At 37.2% G+C, this 13,401-nt stretch overlaps 1 protein-coding gene across 6 annotated transcripts in view; it reads left to right on the top strand.

The window, feature by feature from the left end:
• LOC121315581 (DNA (cytosine-5)-methyltransferase 3A-like) overlaps positions 1-13,401 on the top strand; it is a 177,592-nt gene that overhangs the window by 138,968 nt on the left and 25,223 nt on the right. For all 6 annotated transcript variants that reach the window (XM_041249794.1, XM_041249793.1, XM_041249796.1 and 3 more), the window contains one exon: positions 8,994-9,218. In XM_041249794.1, the coding sequence (XP_041105728.1) occupies positions 8,994-9,218 (225 nt within the window). The remainder of the gene's footprint in view (positions 1-8,993; positions 9,219-13,401) is intronic.

The following is a 13,401-nucleotide window of genomic DNA, read 5'->3' as shown; positions in this document are numbered from 1 at the left end:
AGCAGTGATCATTAAATAAGTGGCTGTGGTCGAAATCCGATCGTGTACCCGTTTTCCTCTTACGATGGCCTTTAACCCTCTATAAAGGACTGAAATGTGCAGTTTTTAAAGAAACACGTTACGCGTCAGCATGATCCAGAGATCATATTGCAACTAGAAATAGCAGAAGATGCATCTTTGTAACAGGCAAACCTGTAACACTGTATTCCAGAGCCAAGTGACTGTATTCCACCACCACAGCACACCCTTATAGAAGGCTTCCAGATGTAACATTGATTTTAGCCAAGGGTTCTATACATTATTCTTACACAGCGTTTCTCAAACTGGGGGTCCTTACCCGAAAGAGTGACGCACGTTCACAAAAAATACTGACACAAATTTACAGTTAGGGCTTCTGACTTTTTATTTTAACCAATAAAACACCTGATACAAAAATGCAAACACTGGTTACTCAATTCACGTGGACTTCACCCCTTTCCCACTATTGAAGACTCTGCTTGCAAGATTTAAAACGAGATTACAATTACAATAGAAGGTTGATTTGCAGAACTTAAAGATTGCATTACAGCTCATGTACACTTAATCCTTAACAGTAAATGGTATAATATGAAGCCAGACCTCCGGCCGTGTTTACTAAGTGTCCAGATATTCCTTTGTTCCATTTCTGATGGCAAAATTTAAATCTTAGTTCACACAGAACAACCGTCTTGAAGCAGAAACACACAAGTGACACAAATGACAGGCTTGTTGTTGATCTAAACACTTCCGCCTCTGGGTCTAGTGTTATGCCATGGTTTCACTTTGTAATCTGGTTATTTATTTTACAGTTGAGATGTTTGGTCAAAATAAAAGTGCATTTTATAGTAGTTAAAAATAAAGGTTATCCCTGAAAACCATTGCTACCCCAACCCCCTCACCTCACACACCTTTTTATGAAGGCTCCTGTGCCGTTGACTCCAGGCATAATGATTGCATGCCCATGCTTCATTTAGGGTTCCTATGTAGTATGTACAGTAATTTCATATGATAATGTAATTTGGTGGTGGTGGGGGGGGGGGTCTGCACAGCCTGAAACATTTCCAAAGGGGGGCCCAGCAAAAAATGTTTGAGAATCCCTATATTAGGGAATTGATGTAAATATGATGTAAGTTTTATGTAGTTCACAACACATAAACAGAAAACCTGGAGTGATTGTGTAACAGCTGTGATTTCAAGTCTGAAGCCACAGAATGAAGTGCTCATAAAAGTAGATGGACCGCTGTTATACTGCATGTTTATTTAATTGTTTTAATTGAGATTAATATAAGTACTTCCCATTTCCACTTGCTGAAACCTTCATCAGTTATGGACCATACTACTATACAGACTCTTACTGAAACACACACACAGAGCATATTGCATGTATACTGTGTATACTTCAATATACATTTCCTGACCTAATCCCTTACAGATTCGCTTCAAGTTGATTGAATATACAACACAGCATGCATCATACAAATTGAACTACCAGTGCAATGACTGCCCACAGAAAAGCCATTTTCAAAACCCAGCATGGGGCAGTGGGATCAGCTGGAGCCTCCTTTTCCAGGGATCAACAGGGGCAGTTAATTACCTAGAGCCTGGCTGAAAATGAATGAAAAACTCCAGATGCAAATGCAGAACTATTTCCAAGCTGCTTAAATCATAAAAACAAACTTGAACTATGCTTCCTGAGAAAGTTAAAGTATTTGATTAATTTACTTCAAAACATTGACATTCTTCATAAAGCCGCTAGTAAAATATGTCAAGTAGACAAACATCACAGCTGGTGTAATCTGATTAGGACACTAGCCGTTTGTCTACCTGACTTGGGGCCTCGTTCACTAAATAGTGGTAAAGGACCAGAATTACCGCGTGGCAGGGGGAAGCAAAAATGAAGCAGCAGTTGCTCTATTCACTAAGCTAATTATCTGCACAAAAAAAGTGAGCTAAATGATTCATTTGCAAGTTATGCACAAGGTTTACATACACTTCATTGTAGTATGTAAGGGCGCTTGAAAGAAAAGGTAAGTGCAGGTGTGAGTTTGGCACAATGACAGTGACGAAGGAGGATAGATTGAGGAATCTAAAATTTATAGACCAGGAGCTAAATGTATTAACTAAGAAGTGGTGTGGGGGATTATGAAGGGCTTTTTGGTGCTGAATCAGTGAGAACATTAACTTCAATGAAATATTAAGGAGACATAGGAGGAGGGCGGGGGTCTTGTCCCAAATCAGTGGAGAAAGTAATGGAATTTACTTTTACCTATGCAAATCAAACACCTGTTTGTTCAACTTGATCTCCCTCTAATTTTTTTGTAAATCAAAAGTTAGCAAAGCACTTCAACTCTCACTCTATACATTCATTTATTAGACCTTTACAGTTTCCATAATTTTCTTTTGTATATTTTAAAGCAGTTGTAAGCATAGCCTACTTTAATATCACACATACATGGTAAATATATTAACATAGCCAAAATTGTTGCATATGACATGACAGCCACCGTCTTGTCAATAGCTTTGGGGGCGGGAGTAAGTGCTCCTGGTAGTGCATTGTTAATAGGTGTTATTTTTATGTTGCGGTTGAGGGATTAACTGGCTATCAATTACATAGTTTATCTCTCAACCACATTCGGCACAGGTTTTACCATATGCATGGTCAACAGCCAGTTTATCAATAATTGCTCGCTGTTGGCCACGCGGTCTCGTGATTTTATCTGGATGGGGCATTTTAACCCCGTCCAAGCTGTGAAACAACAATAACAATTAAACAGTTTTTACCACACTAAACCATACATTTTAAATAATAACACAACAAATAATATAATACACACAGGGGCGGGGTATACCCCGTCACAGGTCTGTATATAAAATACCTCCCTCACGGTATTTTGTGATGTAATTTGCATACATTTCCACCCATTAACATTATTCATTATATTTAAATGACTGAAACACTGTGCTTTTTCCATGTGTTAGGTTGCCTGCCACTAGTTAGTGAATACAGGAGATGTAAAAAGTATGCGATAAAGGGGCTTACTGTGTACAAAACACATTACCGCTGTTTAGTGAATGAGGACCTTAGTTTCTTATTAATAATACCTCCCAACATAGAAGGATGAATTACCTTCTTAAAGCCGCAGCTCTCAACTTACTTCAGCCTTATCAAACGTGTTCGATTATTGCGGAGGGGTGCACCAGCAAGTCAATGACCCACTTTACCTTTTAAACTTCACGGAATGAAAATCTTTTGCAAAGAAGTTTATTTTAATAATCTGGGTTTTTTTTTTTTTTTTTACTACCATCAGAAACTGATTTGTCTATGTAGAAAGGAAAAAAGTGGAAGTGTACAACATTTTCCTCATGCAGTGTACTTGAGAAAACTCTTTCAGCCAAAACAGCGGGAATTTATCAATTGGAAGAAAAATAAAAGCTAATCTAGCACAATTAATCTTAGTGCTTTTATTCTTATTTCTTAGAGGTGTTGCCCAGGATGTTGGCTACCCCTTGAGACGGGTCTATGCAGACATGTTCTTATGAGGAAAAAGCCAAGATTTGTTTTAAGTTGAAAGCTATTGAGGTGGACTAACATACTGGTATTTCATACTGTATTTAATCCAGTGTAATCCAATCTGCAGACTCTGTGTGTCCCTCATATTGGCCCCTTCAGTGGCATACCTAGGGGGTGGTTTTAGGGGTTTGAATCCCCTCAAAATGCATTACTCAACATGGGAGAAAAAAAAGGTCATATTCTTATATTGTTGTTATATTCTTTTCTACATGGGTCTAAAAATAAGAACTGTTATTACATCTAATTGTAAACCGCAGACACCTCAGCACAGCATTGATACAGGTGCCCTTCACCTCTCTTACACATTATTCACACCTGTTGTTCTAGACAAGAGGCACGCTGTATTAAAAGTTTTTTTCATTATTTATCACAAATACTTTACAGTCAAACTCGTTTTATCGTGGGCCTGAGATATTATAGACACAGCAGCAGTACACCCAGAAACACATAGAAATAGGAGGCTAATAATACAGTGAATCACAGTGTAAACTTCATATAAGCTTTTCAGTTATGCAGTCTTGCTAGATGAGAAGGGGCAATCACTGCTTACAGTAGGGTAAAAGTAACAGATTGCATACACTACAAGTAACAGTAACGTTGCGCCTGTCTATCTCCATATACCGCATTACTTCAATTTGGAGCTACAGCGTTTATTTTAAATTGATCAAATTTACTGTGGCCCTTAAACCAGGGCGGCCTTTATTAATAATACTGTGCTTTACAAACACTGCAATATTTTATTACATGATTTAAGGCATTTCAGAAGCGGTGCCGTGAGAAGCTCTGATCTGCAGGGCCTTTGGGGCTTGAATACAGTACATTTATGATAGTTAACGAGAGCCTATTAGTTGGGAGTTCAGGGGAGTACTGTACCAGCGAATCAGGACTGTGTATTGGTTGCTATGGGGCGGGACAAGACGAGGAGAGAGAATGGTAGTTCAGTGCCATGGATTTGTTTTTAATAACGAAAAATGTTACCTCTTAATATCAGTTTGATTTCTGTTAAAACTGAAATATATCCTACTCGTTTTTTTATTTTTCTTCTCAGTGTAATTTACCTGCTGTTTGTGATTTCTCTGTAAGAGAAATCTTCTCATAGAGTCTTCTCATAAATCTTTTCATAGATAGTAAGAAAGCTTCTATATGTCTATATAATATATATATATATATATATATATATATATATATATATATATATATATATATATATATATACAGGACTGAGTAAAATTCCAATTGAATAAAAAACAAAACAACTAAACCCCCTACAAGAAGATATCTTCAGCCAGCTTTCGGATAGCGCTTAGAGTGACCGGGAAAGATCTAAGTTTAAGTTTAAGTTTTCACCATCCAAGCTGAGGACGAGGTAAACAGACAGCCCTTGTTTTATCCCCGGCTGTGTTGGCACTGAACTCTGCTGAAAAAAAAGTTTAAAAAATTGTCTGTCGGGACTGTACCATACGCGCTAAGATGTGTGTGCATTGATTTGTGTTACACGGTGGATTGAGGCTGCAGTCTCTTATGGGCGTCACACGTACATAGACAGGTGTGCGTTTCTTTATTTTTTGAGCAGGGGTAGAAAAAAAAATACCTTTACGTTTCTTTATTGAGAGCGACGTTTATTCGAGGGTGGAGTCTATTATAAAGCTGATATCTGAGTGAGATGTTATTTCGAGGGTGTTGTTAATTCGAAGTAATAAGGTATTAATTATTACCCATCTGCAAAAATCTCCATCATCCATCCTGGACCCTTTTTTTATATATATATATATATATATATATATATATGAAACATAAAAATGTTAACAGATATTTATATAAGAAAAGCAATAACTTACTTTAACTTAGTGGTGCTTTGCTTCACAATATCCATGGAGAAAAAAAAAAAAAAAAAAGGTATTATTGTATTGTTTTACTATTCCATGCCATCATGCAGCCACCTCAAAACAAAAACATTTCTGTACTTCACTGCACAGACTACAAGCAGAGGTATTTTAATCTTCTCTGTATATAAATGCTGACTCACTACACCAATGTGTTAAGTACAATATCAAGATGAATGTTGCATTATTTTGAGATGTGTTTTGATGTTTTAAAAGTACATCTAATTTATAATACCGAAAGTTCACATTTTAAAAATACATTAATAATAGCTTAAGTAATCACAGGGACAAAATGCAATGACCCACCAGCTCATGCACATATTTCAAAATAATCCCGGTAGTGCTGAGCAAGTTAAGGATGAAAGGAATTATACATGGATGAAGGGTATATTTGCATCCTGAGCCATTCGACAAAAAGGCATAATACCACAGTAGTGACGTCAAAAAGTGATAATACCTCTAGAGGAGAATATACTTGAACTTTGACCCATTCAACTCCTTGAGACATCACATTCAATTCAAACACAAAATGTTTCGTTTTCAATCACTCTACAACACCAGCAGCACAGAAATGTTCATTAATGATCAACAAAATGAGAATACGTTAAAAAAAAAAAAAAAAAAGATGTAAAGCTGATATATTCATATATCTTGAGAAATTGGAGAGGAACAGGAAATTAAAACAAGATAAAGGCAATCGTCTAAATAAAGCTGAAGAACTAACAGATAACAACACAGTCTGTACGTCACTGAAACACTGCGTTTAAAAAAACCGAACTGTACTGCTGACAGGGGTTCTGGAACAAGGGGTGCTGAGGGTGCGGTAGCACCCCCTGGCTTTGCATGGCTTCCATCATATACAGGGGTTACAGTTGTGTTAAATGGCTTTCAGCACCCCCACTTTAAAATTAGTTTTAGTGCCACTGACTGCTGAACCTCGCCTTCTTTAATATTAACATCACAAGGGTATCCATGTATTATAAAAAAAATAATAGATGGGCCTCTTCAGTGAGTTACAGGAAAACAATTTTATCTCTGGTTTCTGTGACAGTTTATCAATGTATAGAATGAGGAATGGAATCGATCAAAAATATCTATTTTTGATTTAGCAGCCCCTATATATGTATATATTTATATGTATTAAAGCCGATTTTCCTGTTTTATTATTTTTTTGTGTTTGTTTTTAGGTGTCCATCCCTTGTTTTTTAATGAGTTGATGTGCACACTTTTTGAAAACAGTATATAGTTTCTGGGCCGGTGTGGTAGGATAGCCGGGAGTACAGAGACTCTGACACAGTGAACTGCAGTGAAAAGCGCTGCTGCGCTGTTTTAATCAACAAAAAGTAAATCAAAAAAATCAAACAAACACTGCCCGCAGAGCCAAATAAATGGATTAAACAAAAAAACTGTTCAGGCTGAGCAGAGCCTTCACTGACCTTTGAACCACACAACACAGAAACATTCACCCCAAAACACCTCCACCAAACAAAGTCATTTCCCCCTTTTTATAGCGTGTGGCTGGAGCCTAATTATCAATTATTCAATTAGCTCCAGCCACATTCTCACATATATTTTGGCAGGGATAGGAAATTAACCCCATCCCTGCCAGCCACCACCAAATCACCACAGCACAATATTTACAGACAGGGCCCTGCCCTGCCACAGCCGTTGAGAGGAAACTGGTGAAGAAATGAGAGTAGAGCACACGAGAGTGGGTACACAGGTTGTGGATTTTTTTGTTTTTCTTGATTTATAGCTATTAAATGTTTGAAATCCATTTGTTAATTGGGTTCTTAGTAAAAGAAAAACACCAATCAATGGAATGGTTAAATAATACTTTATTGTGTGGTGTTTGCCTACGAGACTAACAAGAATGATTGGTGTGTATAGGGTTTGTTGTATCTTAATATATACACAATAAACTTGATTATACTGTTATTTGTATTTTTAGCAGCATTAGCAATAAAAAGCATACATGATTTTTTTTTGGAATTTATTATCACTATTGAACGATATCATGTCATAATATCGATATTGGTGCCCACCCCTATACAGAATAATATGAACCTACTCATAGATTTTCAAAATCTATAAAAACCTCTATAGGAAAATGGCCTATATTTGTTCTAGAAATTATAGAAAAATCTATAGGATTCCATTAGGATTGCTACTTGAATTCATTAAAAAAAAAAAAACAGAAATACCTGTATTAAAGTGTCGCTGTATTAAAGTGTTGCTGAGTTGGTCAGTGCAGCAGTTCTAGTTTCCATAGTTGACTGGCTTTACTACCTCTTTAAAGGGCCATTGTAATGGTAATATGTGTAGTGCTTCCAAGTACTTTAACCTGGTTTGCTGTGGATTGTGTATTATATTATGAGACATTGGATTTTGTAATTTATTTTTTTTATCTAAATGTATTTACAATTACTCATATATTCACAAGTTGTCTTTCTTATCAAGTGGATACATTATCAAACATGTTCTTATTAATTCATGAGTAAACATACATTTAGAATATGTACAAAAGCTACGAAGAGCTGGAATTTTGTATTCATTTTTTTATGTTCATAATCCCTGCATCTTCTTGTAACTAGGAATTAAACTTTCTTTGACATCCAGACTAAAACAAGTTTTTTCAGTCCTCTGTCCTGTTATGTACTGTTCTCCTACCCAACCTTTTTCTCTCCATATGTCAGCCACCACACAAAATGAATCTCTTGCATTGTATACTTTTCTGTCAATTTGTGATTAAAAGTCAAAATTGCAAAACATGAATGAGCTCACATCAGAGAAAACATTCTTTTAACCCATTATTTTTTGTACCCCTAATACTTGGTTCTGTGACCCCTCCAGAGCCCTCAGTATTCAGTCAGAACCAAAGCAGGTACAGCAGGTTTGACTTCTCACTTGTTGGGCCCCATGAGTTGATTTCAGACTGATGTGCTTCTGAATAAGCAAGCCCTGGCTTGTTTTCATGAAAAAATGCGGAACACTGTTCATATACTGTTGGTCTCATTCCCGTTCGTAATTCATTACAGGGGACAGCTGTCGTGCTTTCTTATTTTGTACGAATTACTAAGATTAACTCTGAATCTAAAAGTGACCCTTTTTTCCCATTCTTGCCATGGATTTGTGGTATTGTAGAACAGCTACAAACAGTTCAAGTTCTGTAAGTATGTAATGAAGAACTTTGCAGTAGGGGTCTGGTTAATATTGATACATTTCACAAAAGAACTTCAAGCACAAACAGCAGTACTGTAGCTTGAAATCTACAAGTTCCACTAATATCTCTGCACTGTGGCACAGCATTCGCTTATTGGGTTTAAATGGTAAAGGAACGCTTTCGCTCTCAGTCAGCCAGGAACCTTGGTTGTTTAAAGTGAAATTTAAATATTTTTAGGTGACTGATATATCTTTGCTGAGGACCAACACCACACCACTCTTCATCAGGAAGTCTGTTTGTTGTTAAAGTATAGAAGGCAAATTGTAATTCTTTTATCTGTTTTTTTTTTTTCTCACAGGCAGAGAAAAGGGCCACACTTGTTGCTGTGATGAACTCACTGGAGGAAACTGTCGGGAACGAGAAACAGAAGGAGGAGGAGGAGGAGGAGGTGTCCAGCGAGGCCCCCTCCCAGCAGCCCACAGATCCCGTCTCACCCACTGTGGCCACCACCCCCGAGCCCGTCGGAGCAGAGGCCTTGGAGAAAACTGCCTCTAAGTCAGTGGATGACGAAGCCGAATACGAGGTGAAAGATGTGTGTGTTTGTGTGTGAAAGGCCTTCACTTCTGGTACCTGCTTTATATACCGAGCATCAAAAGAAACATCACTATTATATGACATTTCTATAGAAAAATAAATGTTTTTGGTTTCTTTCATCTTTGACCATGACATGCTTGGGTGACTATGACTGAATTATATGCGCTTAATCCCTTCGCTGCTAAGGGTTTTTCCACCCCCAGTGCTAGAGGTTTTTCTTGAATTTGGGACTGAATTGTTTCAATTTCTCACAGGTCTCTAAAGGAAACATAGGAAACCTATATATATATATTTTTTTTTTTCCCAGCACAATCTAAATTTTTCAATCATATATGTACACAACTGATTGACATATTGCAGAATAAATGGGGAAAAAATGAAAAATTACAATTTCTGTGCCACTTTAAGCCCTAATAAAAGTAATTTTCATGGTAATTAGACCAACTTAATGTGTCTTGCATTGCTAATATGTTAACTGTCAATGGAGAAGAAAGTTAGTAGGAGTGTTTCTGTCATGGCTGCGTCAGCATTTATATTAATAAATAATACTAAACATTTAAAACAGAACATAATCGGTCAATGTATAAACTATACATATTTTTAAATGTAGACAAAAACTAAATTTTAAATATAATTTCTAAAGACTAAATTCCCATACATGTCCTAAAATGTTGAAATCGATTACTCACCCGCAGCCTTTAGGGCACTGACATATTTTTTAATATTATTATTACTGCAGATGGTGCAGCATAGCCTGGGACTGTATACAGCAATCAATAATGATTGATCAGTTCTGAAAATAACTGTTGAAAATAAAATAAAATTTGACAAATACCTCCTGTGGGTCTACTAAATGTTGTAGCCATCAGGATGTACTCAAATCAAACCACGATCCGAAATATAAAACTCTTCAGTTTGTTTATTTGACTTACTGGATTCCACACTGAACAACACAGAGAAATCCTGTAAGCCAGTTTAGACATCAGCCATTCACCATTTGATTGACGTGATCAATCCACCATTCACACATTTTGAGAGACTAAACCCTCCCACACATATCCTAAAATATCAGAAGCGATTGGTCAAACACAGCGTGCCCTAGCACTGAGTTACTGCCACATGCACCACGGTACAACAGAGACAGCATACAGTAATCAATAGCGATCGATCAGTTCACTGAAAATAACTATTGAAAGTGAGATTAAGTTTGCTAAAAATAGGTCCTTAGATGCCTTAAATGTTGTATCCATCAAAAGTTGCGCCAATCAAAGCACTATAAAAAATATAATAATATGAGATTCATTTTAGGACGTACGCTCTACGCTCCCAAGCACTTTATGAGGACATTTTTAGGGTGTATGCTGTATGCCCCTTAGCACTGAAGGGGTTAATCACCTAATTAGTGAGAGTGTTGATTGGACAGTGGATATGGATATGGCTGTTGAATTGCAAGCTTGAATAAAAGCAATAAAGAAAATCACAAAAAAAAAAAACAATATGCCACGTCTGTCAAGAGAGCAGCACCTTTGTGCAATCGGCATGTTGGAGGCTGGACTAGGGCAGCGTACTGTGGCTTGCATTCTTGGGTGCTCACAGCCAGCAATTTCAAACCTGGCGAGATGGTTTAACCAGACACACTTTGTCAATGACAGGCCACGAACTGGGAGACCAAGAGTCATAACACCTGCCCAAGATCGACAGGTCATTTTGCAGAATCTTCGTGATGTCAGTTGGTATATAATCAGCACAATAAAAAGTTACTGCACATGCTCTAAAAGAGAGTTTGTCATTTTTCAATCACATCTAGTGAATTTTCTCCAAATATAAGTGATACATTTCTTTTGATGCTCAGTATATACCAAACTAAGGGTGTAACAAGTAGCTATAATGTTATTTTAGTTAGTTCTTCTGCTGCAATAAGTATGATGTAAAGCACAGTGAACTACACAAAATTAAGTGAAAAAGTATAAAGTACAGTATGACAATCGGAGGGCTAAGGATGCATACTTAATCTAAGGGTTTACTTTATGTAAGCTTAGACCGTCTCGACTTTGATCCAGCTATTTGCTTAAGGCTGGTCAGATTTCCAGCATATTCCAGCAGTCATTTAAAACAGTATCCAATAGAACTAGCCCTTGTATCACATCTGTATGTTATAACAAGGCCTGTAAGTTGCATTGGACCGTGCTGTGCTGTTTTCTATCGTCCCAGATTACTGGAAATAACTTTCAGTACCTTTTTTCAGAATAAGGAACTGCTTTGGGCAACTCAAATCTATCCCAAAGCTTGGTGGTATTGTTTACATCAGGGATAGAAAGACTGATGGACTGCGGTCCGAATCTGGCCTGCCAATACGTTTTGAACGGACCGCTAAGTTATATGCCATCTATGTTTTACGTGCATTCCCATTGGAAATGCTGTGTAATTTTGAAGCCAATATACTTCTTATGAGAGTGTGGTACAAGAGGGTGCTGTAGGGGTCAGTGAGGTAGTAAATAGTATTGTAAATGAACTCCAAGTGCTGCGAATGAAATAAAATGTACAGCAAAGCTATCCTATTAGAAGCTAGAATGAAGTGGCAGTTTTTCAAGCATCGACCTCACCCTTCTCTATAACAACCGTCATTGGTACGTCTTTTGCACAATTAAGGTCACCCATCACAGAGACAAAGAAAACAACTGCAAGTGCTAGAGAGCCCAACAACAGCACGTGTGATAACTGTGTTTGTCTAGCTACAGTGCCGTGAAAAAGTATTTGCCCCCTGTCTGATTTTCTGCATTTTTACACATTTTTCAATTTGAATTTGGTCAGATCTTTTCGTGAGTTGTAGCATTATATAGAGGGAAAAAATGACACCAAAGTTTGGTGCTTCTTTCATTTGTTTGGTTTGCAAGGTTCAATCAGTCAATCTTCAGGTGTGAAAAAGTTATTGCCCTCCCTAGTTAACTCAACCCAATTAAAGGGATAATTAAGGTCAGCTGGTTGAATACTTTGGTTAATAATCAGGCCTGATTTGGGCCAGCCCTGCCAAATATAAATCTACCCAGCTTTGGCCCTTACCATCAGTGAAGTTGTCAGCACACAGGTTCTAGAGGCACATCGTGCCACGATCAAAAGAAATTCCTGAAGACTTCTGGAAAAAAAACGTGTTGATGCATATCAGTCTGGAAAGGGTTACAAAGCCATTTCTAATGATCTGGGGCTCCACCAGACCACAGTCAGAGCCATATTGTCAAAATGGAGAAAGTTTGGGACAGTAGTGAATCTTTCTCAGGAGTGGCAAATTAACATGTATTTATACTAAAGTAATACAAAAATGACTACAAAAGATTTAGAAGTGAGTAGTTTTTCGAGATTTACGATTATACTGTATTTACAGTATAATCGTAAATCTCGAAAAACTACTCACTTCTAAATCTTTTGTAGTCATTTTTGTATTACTTTAGTATAAATACATGTTAATTTGGATTCATATGTTGTTTTTTTCTGACTTTATGTGAACGAAAAGACACACATTTGCCTGTTTTCCCATTGGAAATAGTGATATTTTGAAATATCACTGTCCTGGTCACAAAAGCAAAGTTTGTGGGGAATAATAGCCATTTTCTATACTTTTGAGGCATAAGCAATTAGGAAATAACACTTACTACCCAGGAACAAAAAAAAAAAAAATTGTTACACAGTGTTATCAGTGTTCGTGTCTGGATTTCTGGTTCAGATTGGAGCATCAAGTTTGTCCCATCCTACTGTAAATAACTTATTTTAGTTGCCATACCAGTACAGTGCCTTGATGTCCTCTGTTCTGTGAAGGTGCTATAGAAACAAAGGCTACAAAATAAAATGACATTGTGAAAATATTTTGTAAAAAAGACCAAGTAACCACTATTCAAGCTGAGAACCCCTGGTACAAATACCCATTGTGAGGTGTGTTATTTGCAGTAAACCGTGCTATAGATGAACAAGGGTATGCGTTTCGTATCGCCCGACGCCCAGGACAACAACATTTGTGTGACGGACAAGTTTTGTCGTTATACTTTGCCCGTAGCACAAGTAATTTTTATTTATTTATTTTTCCTATGTTAATTCTGCTGCTAGAAAGACACTTCTGTATATTTCTAGAGCCACGCAAGTTTCTGACAACAGAATTGCGGAAGCTAACACCTACGCAGAAA

The sequence above is a fragment of the Polyodon spathula genome, chromosome 5 (genome assembly GCF_017654505.1).
Source record: "Polyodon spathula isolate WHYD16114869_AA chromosome 5, ASM1765450v1, whole genome shotgun sequence".
In the NCBI taxonomy this organism is placed as follows: domain Eukaryota; kingdom Metazoa; phylum Chordata; class Actinopteri; order Acipenseriformes; family Polyodontidae; genus Polyodon; species Polyodon spathula.
This window is presented reverse-complemented; position numbering and strand designations above follow the sequence as displayed.